This window comes from Vulpes vulpes, unplaced genomic scaffold (genome assembly GCF_048418805.1).
Source record: "Vulpes vulpes isolate BD-2025 unplaced genomic scaffold, VulVul3 u000000899, whole genome shotgun sequence".
NCBI lineage: Eukaryota > Metazoa > Chordata > Mammalia > Carnivora > Canidae > Vulpes > Vulpes vulpes.
The window spans coordinates 4,662,471-4,677,635 of NW_027325780.1; the positions used below are offsets into that span (position 1 = coordinate 4,662,471).

Here is a 15,165-nt window from a genome sequence, read left to right on the forward strand (position 1 = left end):
GAGCCTGCTTCTCCCTCTGCCTGTGTCTCTGCCTCTCTTTCTCAATCTGTGTGTCTCATAAATAAATAAATAAGATCTTAAAAAAAAGAAAGAATTCTTCCTTGTTTTCAGTAATAACCATGTGAGATTTACAATTCCACTTACCAAAAAAAATTTGAAAAGGACAAACCATCCCACTAACAATTGGTAAATGGAGCATAATCAGAATGACAACCTAACAATAACAATGTGAATTTAATATCTGCTTTATTAACCAATAGTTCCATTTATTCTCTTCAGATATACATAAAGGAGACCAAAAAAGAAGCAATGGGAATATGAGTGACTAGGAAAGGAAAAAATGAGATAAGGAATGGGAAAATGAAAAACCACTGAAAAGGAAAAAAAAGGAAAGCAACATAAAACTAGCATGCTGAAAGTACATTTACAATTTAAAGACACTGACATAATGTACTTCACAGTATTTCCTGACAATTGCTAATAGAAACCCCTACTTTTTTTTAGGTATTCAGTATTTAACTGACATGCAAAAATGAAGAACAGGAATGCCAATTACAAAAATCTAATTCAACCATTCAGTCATTTATTCAATAAGTATTTATCAAGCATCTAATACCAACACATTTGATCATATAACTGTCTACATGAAGCTTAAAACATAGTTATAGCTCTCCTGGAAAGAACTTACCCAACCATGACAACTGTAGGACTAAAATAATTCATGTTAACCAAAAATCAATTCATTTACATTGTTTTATGGAACAAAAAAATATTAGTGTTTTAGAACACAAAAAGAACCAGGAATTTATTTTATTTTATTTTATTTTATTTTTTTAATTTTTATTTATTTATGATAGTCACACAGAGAGAGAGAGAGAGAGGCAGAGACACAGGCAGAGGGAGAAGCAGGCTCCATGCACCGGGAGCCCGACGTGGGATTCGATCCCGGGTCTCCAGGATCGCGCCCTGGGCCAAAGGCAGGCGCCAAACCGCTGCGCCACCCAGGGATCCCTAGGAATTTATTTTAAATTGAATTCTAAATTGAATTGAATTGAAATCTAATTGAATTGAATAACTCAGAAAATTTTACCAAAATAAGCAAAGGTCAGTCTTATCTTGATGACCTAAATATGATCTAAAAAAAAAAAATAATAATGGGAACATTACAAACACCAGTCTCTTTGCAAAATAAATCCAATGAATCTAAAACAGTCTATTTCCATTAAAGTTAACAGTAAGTCAGCCAAGGTAATATGCTACTTCATTTATTCTCCCCATTTTCTCTAAGAAATGACCGTTTTCCAAAAGAACATTCTTTCCAAGCAAGGCATCATTATGAAACTTGTCTACCAACTAACCTAACACAAATGCTGGTATCTCTAAATCTTAGCATGACAAAAGTTTTCAAATTAATGGTATAATTTTTTATACAAAAATGTTTATAGCATTTCTGCCTGAGGTACAAAAATATAAGCAGGCCTTTTCTATAATTTCCACAAAAGACAAAAAAGCAATGCAGTATAAATAATAGACGGTAAATATGTAAGGAGAGAAAAATGGTACTTGCTATCAGCAAATTTACACAAGAAATACTTCTATTCTCTCCTAAAAGATAATTAGATTCAAGAGTGATTACAATTAACCATCAAACCATAAAGCACCAGAACTTATTTTATGTTCTTTAGAACACTCAGATCTACAAGGTTTCTTGAGGAAAAAAGGGATCTGGTCAAATAAAACTGGTAAACACAAATTACTTTATATCTCCATCTTGAAAATATATTTTTTTAAGATTTTATTTATTTATTCATGACAGACACAGAGAGAGAGGCAGAGACACAGGAAGAGGGAGAAGCAGGCTCCCTGCAGAAAGCTCGACCTGAGACTTGATCCCGGGACCCCAGAATCATGCCCTGAGCCAAAGGCAGATCCTCAACTGCTGAGCCACTCAGGAGTCCCCATCTTGAAAATATTATAAGCTGCTTAATAAACCTTGTATAAATATTAGATTTTTTTGTTTTGTTTTTGATCATCACACAGCATGCTTCTTTGGGAACAAATTTAAGTACATCCACTCGTGTTTTTTGGAACATGCCTTGGACAGGTGCATGTGTGATTCTAAAATTGCCCTTAACAATCTATATATATTAACCTTCAAAAAAGCCATGCAATTTTCAATAGATACTACTTTAAAAGAATGTGAGACATCTTTAGTTGGATACAGAAGTGATCAAAACACAAATCATCATTACGGTTTTATCTGACACTGTTATTGCAAGAGAACCAAGAGACAGTGACCTGGTTATTAATGTAGAATATGAAATTCGAACCCAAACAGGACTTTTGGACTATAGGACTATACATTTATAGTAAAGTGGTATAAAATATGCTTGACTAAACCAACACTATGTCTAAATTTATAAGAATTTTTATTATAAGAAAGTACAGCTGTCTCTATATTGTTAGCCCTTTTGCTTTTTAAGCCAGCTGATCAAAGTTTGATCTAAAAAAAGATGACTTCAGGGCACCTGGCTGGCTCAGTCAGCGCAGCATGGAACTCCTGATATGGGGTCGTGAGTTCAAACTCCAGGTATGACCTGGAGATTGATTGATTGATTGATTGAATAAATAATACAACTTATCAGTATAGTAATTCCACACACTTTTTCTGGACTTAAGCAACTTTCATGCCTTGGATACAACTTGAGAAAAGAAACCCCCTATGATTTACCATCAAATGCTTTGGTTTTTAAGAAACTAGCTTTAAAAAAAAAAAAAAGTTATTAGTTGAAAGGTAGATGGAAAATTAAATATGTATGAGCATTAAAAAACTAAGTAGGAATTTTAGTATAATCAGTGTTTATTGGGCAGCCGGGTGGCTCAGCGGTTTAGTGCCGCCTTCAGCCCAGGGCCTGATCCTGGAGACCCGGGATCGAGTCCCACGCTGGGCTCCCTGCATGGAGCCTGCTTCTCCCTATGCCTGTGTCTCTGCTTCCCTCTCTCTCTCTCTCTCTCTCTGTGTGTCTCTCATGAGTAAATAAATAAAATCTTTAAAAAATAATAATAATAATAATAATTAGTGTTTATTTGCACCCAACAAAGTATGCCCAGACTAAGGAGGCCTCTAGTCACCAGAAATCAGTGCCTTTCTCTGAAGCAGAAAAGCAAAATCAAATTTAAAAGCATTCGACTTTAAGGGACACCTGGCTGGCTCAACTGGAAGAGCATGTGAACTCTTGATCTCAGGGTCATGAGTTCAAGCCTCACAATGGATGTAGACATTACTTAAATAAAACTTAAAAAAAAAAGTACTTGACTCTAAAATATGCAGTGTAGTGAGGATAAAATTCTATACTTAAGATATTCATAACTTTATAGAATTATTATCATATGATACAAATACAAGTATTTACTACTTAGTCTCTAGAGAACATCCTAATACATATCAAAAGTTACTCTTAACTGACAGTATGAAAAGTTAAGTGGCTGGCTTAGTTGGTAAAGCATGCAACTCTTGATCTCAGGGTTAAAAGCTTGAGCCCCAGGTTGGGTATAGATTTAAAAATAAAATCTTTACAAAGAAAGTCAATAATATAACTCTAACACATTTAGAAGATCCTTAAGTTCACTAAAGTGAAAACAAGAAAGCTGTAAAAGCACAGTAAAGTTGAAAAATCTCTTCAGTAAAAAGTTTGACAAAATGGACATCAATCACTCTAGAACTTTGATTCCTAGAGTCTTTAAAAAGTACTGTTTTATGAATCCCTGGGTGGCTCAGCGGTTTAGCGCCTGCCTTCCACCCAGGGTGTGATCCTGGAGTCCAGGGATGGAGTCCTCTGTCAGGCTCCCTGCATGAAGCCTGCTTCTCCCTCTGCCTGTGTCTGCTTCTGTGTGTGTGTCTCTCATGAATAAATAAATAAAATCTTAAAAAAAATAAAATTAAAAGTACTGTTTTAGCACCTAGTAAGTTGTGAGCTGCTATGACTATAGATCTGGGATTTCTTTCTTATAACACTGTAATTTATTCATTCATTCGTTTTAGAGACAAAGAGGGAAAAAAGAATGAGTAGCAAAAGGAGAGGGGGAAAAAAAATTTCAGGCAGACTCCTTACTGAGTATGGAGCCCAATGCGGGGCTCTATCTCACGATCCTGAGATCACGACCTGAGCTGAAATCAAGAGCTGCATGATTAACTGAGCCACCCAGATGCCCCTATAATTCATCACACAAATACTTACTGAATATCTACTACTATGGAAAAATAAAGATGGGGATCCCTGGGTGGCTCAGCAGTTCAGCGTCTGCTCAGAGCGTGATCCTGGGGTGCTGGGATCGAGTCCCACATCGGGCTCCCTGCATGGAGCCTGCTTCTCCCTCTCCCTGTGTCTGCCTCTCTTTCTGTGTCTCTCATGAATAAATAAAATCTTAAAAAAAAATAAAAAGAAAGATTAAAATACTTACAAACTCTTCCTTAAAGACATTTAAGAGTCTAGAAGAAATGAAACGTATACAAATGGTAGAAAGCTTAAGAAATACACAATCTAGTTAAAATGTGAAGATTGCTCAGAGGGGAAGGATTACCTGCAGTTTGGTGGAGGGGAAAAATAAGGGTGGATTTAAAGGACAGTTATGGGCACCTGGGTGGCTCAGATGGTTAAGCATCTGACCCTTGATTTCATCTCAGGTCATGATCTCAGGGTCCTGAGATCAAGCCCACATCAAGCTCTGCACTTATTGTGGAGACTGTTTAGGATTTTCTCTCTCTTTCCCTCTGCCCACTCCCCACGCCCCCCACCACCTACCACATGCTTTCACATACTCTCAAAAAAAAAAAATTTAGGGGGTTGGGGGTGACTGGGTGGCGGGCACTGAGGTGGACACTTGACGGGATGAGCACTGGGTGTTATTCTGTATGTTGACAAATTGAACACCAATAAAAAATAAATTTATTAAAAAAATTTAAAGGACTGATGGACTTTAGGGGTGTCTGACTGGCTCAGTTACTAGAGCATGCAACTCTTGATCTCAGGGTTATAAGTTCAAGCCCCATGCTGGGTGTATAGATTACTCAAAAATTTTTTAAATCTTTAATAATAAATAAACAAGATATAAAAAAATAAAGTAAAATAAAGGACACATAGACCTTAGACAAAGAAGCTTTCTGGAGAAAAGCACAAAAGATGGAAAACCACCACGAAAAGAATTTAATTTCACAGAAATGAAAAAAATTATAAAATACTAAACAATAATGTACCAGTTAGAGGTTGCCAATTATAGCAACTTGGAATATCCAGATGAGATCAAATCACCAATTAAAATATCTAAAATTGTACCACTCATTCTACTGAAGTCCTAAATACTTTCAAATTAGTGACCCATGACCCCTTTCACCTATTATATTTCCCAATGGAACAAGATGGTGAAACATTTTATCCATACTGTAACTTGGAATAAACTATTAATTCTCTTCATAAGACAAATTACTTTTCCAATTTTGAGTATACTCCTCGAAGTAAGAACAAGGATCCTCACTTTCCTTTCACTTTACACAAACAACATACACGAGTGATAATTAAGCTTCATTTTGAAATCACAATGTAGGGATGCCTGGGTGGCTCAGCAGTTAAGCCTCTGCCTTCAGCTCAGGGTGAGATCCCGGGTCCCGGCATCAGGCTCCCTGCATGGAGCCTGCTTCTCCCTCTGCCTGTGTCTCTCTGCCTCTTTCTGTGTGTGTCTGACATGAATAAATAAAAATAAAATCTTTTATTTTATTTTATTATTTTATTTTATTATTTTTACTATTTTTTATTTTTTTATTTATTCATGAGAGACACAGAGAGGCAGAGAGACACAGGCAGAGGGAGAAGCAGGCCCCATGCAGGGAGCCAGACGTGGGACTCGATCCCAGGTCTCCAGGATCAGGCCCCGGGCTGAAGGTGGCACTAAACCGCTGAGCCATGGGGGCTGCCCTAAAAATAAAATCTTAAGAAAAAAGAGAAATCACAATGTAAAAATTATGTTGTTTCACTCACTATGGCAAGATCAGTATTCTAGTCTCAGCTCTGTAATACTGTGCAAGTCGCTTCAGTGCTTTGTGCAAGTCAGTTTCCTGACTTGTAAAACGAGGTGGGGTGGGGGTTCAACCTGGATGATCTGCAAAGGACCTTCCAGCTTTAAAATACTATATTCAATTATATACCATCTTTTCTACAGAAGTCATTGTGACAAGGCCAACTATTAAAAAAAAAAAAGATAGTCTTCCTCTAAAATCATGTATTACATGATTTTTTATTAAAAACTACCCTTTACTGAGCACATACTAAGTGCCAGGCTCTATTTTTTATTTCACTTAATCCTTATTTACACCCATAAAAGCAAGTGGTTCCCTTACTTTACTCACAGGGTATTATCCATCTCTTGCCAGGTCCAATCAAATTAGAGGTGGAAGACAAGGATTCAAATTAAAGCCTAAATCCAAAGTGAGCTCTAATAAACTATACTTGATGCCTCAAACAGAAAATATCAGAAATAAAATAAATGAACAAAAGCTGAAGAGGTGGGCTGTGACTCTGGTGATCTGGAGAGAGCACAGTCTTATAACAAGGCAGCTTGGGTGCCTTGTAGCCATGTGGAAGCAGACGAAAGAAGCCAAATATCAGTCGTGTATGTCTGTGTGTGTGTGCGTGTGTACATGGACATGGACATGAAATCTCCCAATTTTCAAATAAAGGAAAAGAGATTCATCAGCTTTCAACTTCTGCTTTAAACAGTTCTAATTCAGATCTGTGAGGTTAATTTTGATACTCATAATTTTCCAAAATTCCCAGGTAAGTATTAAAATGTGAGCATCAGCAAGAAAACCTCGGCTAAGAAGGGAAACCATATTGGAATCCTGGCTTTGCTACTACTAGTAGTGTGACACTGGTCAAGTTACTTCACCTCTCTAAACCACATTTCTTCATTTGTAAAGTGAAGATACTATCATCTATCTGGCAGGGTGGTTAGATTAATGGAGAATATGCACTAGAAGGAACTCAGCATAGTACCTACTTCAAGATAAGAGCTTGACAAATGAAAGCTATTATTATCTTTCAAAATCCCAGTAACACAGGACGTAGGATCTATGTTCACAGGCGTCCCAATTATGTCTATGACTACTACCCAAAGTTCACCTTTATAAGGTCACGCTTTGTCACTTTCCTGTATTTCTAAAATTATTCTCAATTAGCTTATTTTTAAAATGTCACATGCACATACTAAGTTTGTGCATTACTTTCTAATAGAAAGTAACCAAACTTCAAAATAAATCTATCTTAAACCTAACGCTGAACCAACTACCAAATACTGTTTTCAGCGGCTAACAGGTCTTTAACGTGACGCTGCACATCGTGTCACCAAGCGTTCAGACTTCTGAACCGGGTGAGTATAAGGGAAAGTCAGGGATGAGTCCCAAAGCCGTCTGAGCGCGAAATGTACCTGCAAGTCGGAGCGGTACTTCCCGAATGGCACAGAGACAGTTGGGGGAGCCCGAGAAACGAGGCCTGAACCGACTGCACCTGGCAGCACGACGTTCCTCCAGCTGAGGGGGCAGGAGCAGGCGGCTTTGTACCCCCAACCGTCGTGTCGTTCTTAGCCACCTGCTCTCGTCCACAGCCGGGTTTTAGACCCTCCTGCCCTCGTCCCCCGTGACCCCCTGCAGGCTGCGGCGGGGGGCGTGGGACTTAGGTTCTGCCGGCCTGTGGAGACAGGCGAGAGCGGCCGAGGCCCGCGCGGCCCGAGCGGCACGGCAGACGGTGGAGCCAGCCGTGCCCAGGACCGAGCCCTTCCCGGCGGGGCCACCCTCCACGCCGGGCCCGCAGGGCTCCGGGGCGCGGCCGCGGTCACCCGGGGCGGAACGCCGCGCTGGGGGCGGTGCCGGGCCGTAAGGACCAGCTCGGGGCCCCCAGGAGAGAAAGGGAGGCAAAGGGGCACGTGGCGCGGCACCAAGTCACCTCCGAGGCCCGAGTCGCCCGCCCCGCCCCGCCCCGCCGAACCCTTCCCACGTCCCGGACCCATCGCGCTCCTCTCACCGTCTCTGCTTCTGTGTGCTGGGGCCCGGCGCTCTGACCCCCCATCACACCGCGGAGGAAATTCATCTTCCGCTCAGCCACCGGCCCTGCAGGCCCCTCGGGAAAGAAAAGGTGACTTTCCCCGGCCTCGGCAGGGCCTGGCCCCCAGGCCCGCGCTCCGCACCCCCCGGCACGGCCGCCAACGCCGCCTGCCCAGGGGCCGCTCCAGCTCCCTAAGCCCGGAAACAGCCGCCACCGCCGCTCCAAGTGCGCGTGCGCGGGGACGTGGCATTACGTGGCGGCCGAAGGGCGCAGGCGACCGGGGAACGGAGGCGGGAGGAGGCCCGCAGCCCGAGCCCGAGCCCGAGCCCGCGCCCGCCCCCTGCGCAGGCCCCGCCCCTGGCGGAGCCCCGCCCCTGCCCCGCCCTCGCCGGTCGGTCCTGCGGCCCCGCCGCCACGCGGTCGAAGCGCGGCCCCCAGGCCGTGGGGTTCCGGCGGCGCGTTGCGGCTTGCGGGGTGCCGGGCTTCGCCGAGGGCTTGCAGCGGTCGACCGGGGCCGCGTGCCGTGGAGCCGGGAGGGAAGCTCTGCTGCGGCCGCCGTCACAGGTGAGGGCCCCGGCCCCTGGGGTGCCTTTGCTCTTGCGGTCCAGCGGTGCGAGCCGTAGGGCCTTCGGAGCCGGCAAGTTGCGTTTCTTTACGGGGCTTTGTGTCGCGGTAGAAGAGGGTGCTAGAGCCCCCTCATCCCATTGCCACCGGAGGGCGCGTTTTTCAGTTCTTGCTCTTCAGACCTGTTACAAAAGGAATTCCGGATCTTAACACCAGGTACTCCGCTATCTTCGAGTGGTGTGAAGTTGAAACCCATCGAACCCTGCATATAGTGTATCAGAGAAGATGCATTGATCTGTAGTGTCATTCTGGCAGCCAGTTACGTAATATTTTGTTATTACTTCTCAACCCCTGCATTTCCAGTGTTTTTTTTTTAACATGAAAAATGTCATTTTTTTTTCAAAATGGTGTGCCCTGCCCCTTTCGAAATGAGATTGCCCAGGTGGCTACACCTGCTTCTGGAGTAGCCTTGTAAATTTCTTGAGCGCAGGGTCCAATTAGCTTACTGATCCATACACCTCTTCACTTGGATCCCCTACAGGTCTCAAATTCAGCATTTAAAATTGAACTCATCATCTTCCCCAGCCTACATTAAAGGGGGAAAAAAAAAAGAGAGAAATCAATATGCTTCTTTGTGCCTTACCACTCTCAACAGTACCACTAGCCAAATAATTGCCTAAGCTAGAAGGAGGACACTGGGAGGAATCTTATGTTCTGGATTTCTCACCCACCTGTCCAGTATTCAAGCTCTTTCATTTCTATTTATAGAATATTTCTCAAACAGGTCCTATGCTCTTCATCCTTGCTGCCTTTGACATAGTTTATGTTCTCATCATTTTTCACCAAGATTATAGCAGTAGCTTCCTAACTAGTTTGTCTGCACTCAGGCCCTGGCTTCTGTCCAGTCCAGCCTCCAGTCCAGTCACCCTTGGATGAGCCTAGCAATGACAAAACATCTGTCCGTGTAGGTGCTCTTCTTAAAATCTTCCCGTGGTTGTCCATCTGCTCCATAATAAAATCTAGTCTCTGTAGCTTGGTATACAGACCTGTTATGTTCTGGCTCCTATCTTTCCAGCTCCTGCCTCCCCCACGCACTCTGGAATTTTGCCGGGATATGCCCTTCCCCTCCCACCTCCTCATCAAGGAAACTCCTACTGATTCCTTAAGATTTAACTCTGGCACCATCTGAAAGCTTTCCCTGAAATTCAGGTACCTATGTCTATGCTACCACTTTGCAGTTGTTAGTATGTGGAAAGCACTCAATAAATGCTTGTGAAGCCTACTGTTTAAGGGCAGGACTATGTTATTTATTCATTTTTGTATCTTCATATTTTGGCGCTGGCATTAAAGGTGATATTGATGATATTGATGGATAAATGAAGAAGACATTGTGTATATTTGAATATTTTGCTGAGGAGGAGGGTCCTTTTTTCATCTCTGGGGTGGAATTGTAGATAACATATATCACCGAGGCTCTAGTGAAAGTTCCTGTCCTACTGCCAAGGTATTAATTAAGCATGGGTGACTTGGAGAATGGTTGGGATCATACTGCCCCAAATCCTGTGCACTAAGCATTGTCTTCTGCTTTAAAACCGGACGCTTGACATTTAATTCAGACATTTTCCATGGGGGTATTTGTTGCAACCTTAAAAAAGTGACCAATAAACACTCAGCATTGTTATTACCAAGTAATGTGTGTAAAGAATCACTCAGTCCCTAAGCCCCACCCCTTCCTGATGAGCTTCTCACCTTCCTCCTGTGCCTCACTCAATCCCCATCATCTGCATTGGGGCTCATGGATTTCTACTACATGGATTCTTTCCTTTTTTTTTTTTTTTTTAAGGGATCTTATTTATTTATTCATGAGAGACACACAGAGAGAGGCAGAGACACAGGCAGAGGGAGAAGCAGGCTCCGTGAACAGAGCCTGATGCAGTACTCAATCGATCCCAAGATTCCAGGATCACGTCCTGGGCCGAAGGCAGCCGCTCAACTGCTGAGCCACCCAGGCATCCCTACATGTATTCTTTCCTAATAAAGCAAACAGACAAAAATAGTGCCTGACATTTTAGCTAAATAAATTCCTTTAAGGCACCAACCTGGTCAAAGTGCCCTGCTTTGTTTTAAACTGGTGAGTAGGTCAGTAACAGCATATGAATTTTCCTTCCAGTTGACCTGTTTTCTTCCCTAACAGCATCCCCCTGGCAGGAAGGACTGTGGACAGGAGGGATGGACAGTTGAGTCCAGAAAAGGTGAAGATAGAGCCCTCAAACTCCCCCCCCTCCCCCGCCCCCCTGACCTCATAGTCTTGCCTCTCTTGGTGTCTGGCAAGGGGTGGAGCTGCTCACCACTTCCAGTCTCAAGAGGAAGCAGAGGGTTCAATGGCTACTTTGTCCCTCATTTGGGGTCTGAAAGAGGAGCAGAGGCATCATGACTAAGGAATAGCCATGAAATGGACTCGTTATTTAAGAGAAAGAGAGTTACAAGTGAATGTACTTTCACTAATTTTATAGAGAAAAGTCAGGGACCATGTCTTGTGCCTGTTTGTACCTTTTAATCATTTAGTAGAATTCCTTTAATATGATAGATGTTCGCAAACCGTTTCTTTAAATAAAGGAAAAGAAAACATGTAAAAATCCTGACCACCTGACTTAGGCCATTATGCTTCAGAATTTCATAAATCTAAATGTCTGGGATAAGAATGCCACAAATCCTTATAATACATGTAAAAAAATTTTTTAACTTGGGTGAATAAAAGTGATTTCTCTTTAAGCCAAACCTGATAACAAAGCAACTAACAAATTTGCAATTCATTTTTAAAATTGCTTCCTCAGAATCCCCTACTTCAGTGTCTCTTCAGTGGCCCACTTTCCCCATCCTTTCTTACTTTCTAGTGGCAAACTCAACAAAGCAATGAAATACAATTGCACAAGATTGTGTTTTGGTTGGAAGGATGGTAGTGCGGTGGAGTATTGTTACCTGCTTAGAAAGGTGAGATAATTTGTATTTGAAATACACCATACCCAGATCTCTAAAGACTGCAAAATCAGTGTCCAGAAACATTGTTTTTGTTTTTTTTTTAAAGTCAGCTCTACGCACAACATGGGCCTCAAGTCATGACCCTGAGATCAAGAGTCACACGCTCTACCCACTTAGCCAGCCAGATGCCCCCAAATATTGTTGATACAATTATGCATTACTATCCATTAACCAAACATACAGAAAGATAAATTACTAATGATGAAGCAGCTATTGAAATTCATAACCAATCAGGGATCCCTGGGTGGCTCAGTGGTTTAGTGCCTGCCTTCGGCCCAGGGCGTGATCCTGGAGTCCCCGGATCGAGTCCCACGTCGGGCTCCCTGCGTGGAGCCTGCTTCTCCCTCTGCCTATGTCTCTGCCTCTCTCTCTGTGTCTCTCATGAATAAATAAATAAAATTTTTAATAATAATAATAATAACAACATTAAATACATAGGTGTTGTGCCTTATTTACCAGTCTCTGTCTATTAAAAGTGTTTTGCATAAAATACTTTACTTAATCCTCACAACAACCTTATGAGATGGGTAGTGATAGTAGATGGTGAAACAGGCAGAGCGTTATTTGCCTGATACCCTACAGCCAGGAAGTGGCAGAGCTAGGACATAAGTCTTAGATATGGCTCCAAAGCCTGTGCTGTTAGATACTATGCTATCCAGACTCTTCTGCACCCAAGGCAACCATCATGCACTAGGTAGAAATATGGCCTACAAGTCCCTATATAATCTGACCCCTCTGTTATCCCCCTGACCTCATCTTCTGCTGCATTCCCTCCACTCCAGGCACACTAGCATCTTGTTTCTGAAACTTAACTCCCTCTTTCCCTTGTTCTTTTCCTGTATTGGGGATGCTTGCTACTCCAATTCTCTGGAGGAATGGCTTGCTCCTTCACCTGTTTGATTAGGTATGCTCAAGCGTTACCCAGGTCTCTCCTGACTATTTTAAGTTACAGTTTCCTCATACTCCTTCTCCCTCTGCTCTGCTTATTTTTCTCTGTAGCACTTGCCAGTCTGATACATTTATTTTCCCATATGTATTATTTTCCTATATTTCATCAGCTATAAGACACCATTAAGTGTCCCTCAGAGAAGGAAAAAAATTAAACTGTCCCAATTGTCTGATGCATCTACCACAAGATGCATCCCAATTTCAGGTTTCACAAAATGTGAAAAGATGTTCATTGTAGGACTAATGGAGTATAGTATATATTTTACATCTTTATCTTGTTTATTGTCTATCTCCTCATTGCCAGCAGAATGGGAGCTCCTAAGGGCCGTGATTTTAGTCCTTTTGTGAAATGTTTTATCCTCAGTGCTTAGCACAGTGTCTAACACATAATAAGCACTTGGTAACTCTAATGGGTGAATGAACTCCCCAGATGAAGAGATTCCTGCTTTCAGCCTGTGTGCAGGGAGCAGAAATTCTGCAACATTGCTAAGCGTTGCATGGTGGCCGGACTTAATAGAGTCTGCATCGGGGTCCTCAGAAAATTTTATTAACATGCTAATTTTAGTTTATGAATATTTTGTTGGCCGTTAATGACTAACTTAATAATTAATGTTTAGTCATATGTAAAAGTAAATGTGTGGGAGGAAGGATTTATATTTTTAGGACTAGATCTCAGCCCACTGGGAGAACCATCTCAACCTCCAAATGGCCAGCTTACCTTGCTTGGAGATTCACACTGATGAAATGGTTTTCTTCTCTTTCCTTCACTCCTCCTCCTCCTCCTCCTCCTCCTCCTCCTCCTCCTCCTCCACTCCTCCTCCTTCTTCCCTTCCTCCTCCTTTTTCTAAGATAGGTAATATATTCACATGGTTAAAATAAAAAGTACCAAAAAGTGTATAGTAAAAAGTTCCCCTGGTATATTCCGTGGCCACCCAGGAAATCAATGTAAACTGTTCTTGTTCATCCTTTTAGATATACAAATATGTATATTTAATATCTCTTTCTCTTTTTTAAAAAAATAACATAGATAAGGGACGCCTGGGTGGCTCAGCGGTTGAGCATCTGCCATTGGCTCAAGGTGTGACCCCAGGGTCCCCACGTGGAGCCTGCTTCTCCCTCTGCCTGTGTCTCTGCCTCTCTCTCTCTCTGTGTCTCATGCATAAATAAATCTTTTAAAAAATTAAAAGAATAATAATAACATAGATAAATGTAGCACATTGTATATACTGTCCTATACCTTTTTCCCATTTAATGTATCTTGGAGATTGTTCCACATCAATATATAGAGGGTGGTACATATCTTCAACCTTTCTTATTGTGTTCTGTAAAGTGCCTTTCAAAATATGTTTTTATTTTTTATTTTTTTAAGATTGTATTTCTTTCTCGAGAGAGAACAAGCATAAGCAAGGGGAGGGGCAGAGAGAGAAGGTGAAGCAGACTCTCTGCTCAGCAGGGAGCCTGATGCGGGGCTCCATCCCAGGACTCTGGGATCATGACCTGACCCCAAGACAGATGCTTAACTGACTGAGCCACCTAGGCACCCCTCAAAATATTTTTTTAAAGTCCTAAAACTTCATGGGACACCTGGGTAGCTCAGCGGTTGAGCGTCTGCGTTAGGCTCAGGGCATGATCCCAGGGTCCCAGAATCAAGTTCCACATCAGGCTCCCTGTATGGAGCCTGCTTCTTCCTCTGCCTGTGTCTCTGCCTCTCTTTCTTCATTAATAAATAAATAAAATCTTGAAAAAAAATAATAGAGTCCTAAGAGTTCCTAAGGAGACGAGGGTGCAAGAAAGAAGGTTCTGGGACCCCATCCTGTTCCATTCTATCAATTTCATTTGTTTACATTGCTGATTTCATTTGAACAAAAAGATTGAGAGGCTAAAATTTTGGATGGCCACCTCTCTTAGGGGGTGTGAAATGTGATCAAGGCATGGACTCACAATAGTCAAGGAGCCTCACATGCTCTAGAGTCTAGGGTTCAAATTCCTGCCCTACCTGTTAAGAAAGGAAATAAAGGTGGCTGTTAGGATTTTATTAGAGAATATCTTTAACATGCTTAATAATTTAATACCAGAGGGGCCCCTGGGTGGCACAGTTGAGCATCCAACTCTTGGTTTCGGCTCCAGTAGTGGTCTCGGGGTCTGAAATCGAGGCCCAGTTGAGATCTGCTAGAGTTTCTCTCTCCCTCTCCCTCTGTGCCTCTCCACACTCACTTTCCCCTGTGCTTTTTCTCTCTAAAATACATGAATCTTAAAGAAAAATAAAAAAACACTTCAATACCTGAAACAGTTAAGTACTCAATTAAAGTTAGAATGGACAGCCAGATCATCTTTGGTATGTATTAGCATTTTCTTAAAAACCAAACATGCAAAGATAGTACTTAACTGAAAGTATATTGGCTGATGTTACTGGAATGTCTGTTACTTCAGATATAGCTTGATCTGGGGCATCAAGACAATGTCCCCAGGATCTGGGCTTTCTCTATTTCTGGGCTCTGCTGTTTTTATCTGTTTCTTTCTCTGG

At 42.1% G+C, this 15,165-nt stretch overlaps 2 protein-coding genes across 43 annotated transcripts in view; one reads left to right on the forward strand and one right to left on the reverse strand.

Moving 5' to 3' along the window:
* The window catches only part of USO1 (USO1 vesicle transport factor), a 91,537-nt gene extending 83,210 nt beyond the window's left edge, over positions 1 to 8,327 (reverse strand). For 2 of the 10 annotated variants that reach the window (XM_072745448.1, XM_072745447.1), the window contains exon 1: positions 8,070 to 8,327. Coding sequence is in view for 2 of the 10 variants with exons in the window: in XM_025992974.2 (XP_025848759.1) it covers positions 8,070 to 8,135 (66 nt within the window). In the remaining 8 variants the exon portion in view is untranslated. Of the gene's footprint in view, positions 1 to 1,090; positions 1,136 to 7,476; positions 7,877 to 8,069 lie in introns of those variants that run through there. The other 8 variants (XM_072745457.1, XM_072745453.1, XM_072745454.1 and 5 more) reach the window with 6 other exon arrangements.
* A 68-nt stretch (positions 8,328 to 8,395) lies between these two features.
* Positions 8,396 to 15,165, forward strand: part of G3BP2 (G3BP stress granule assembly factor 2) — an 86,342-nt gene continuing 79,572 nt past the window's right edge. For 7 of the 33 annotated variants that reach the window (XM_072745486.1, XM_072745479.1, XM_072745470.1 and 4 more), the window contains exon 1: positions 8,472 to 8,654. The gene's annotated coding sequence lies outside the window, so the exon portion shown is untranslated. Of the gene's footprint in view, positions 8,655 to 9,729; positions 9,864 to 15,165 lie in introns of all 33 variants that reach the window. The other 26 variants (XM_072745483.1, XM_072745482.1, XM_072745489.1 and 23 more) reach the window with 14 other exon arrangements.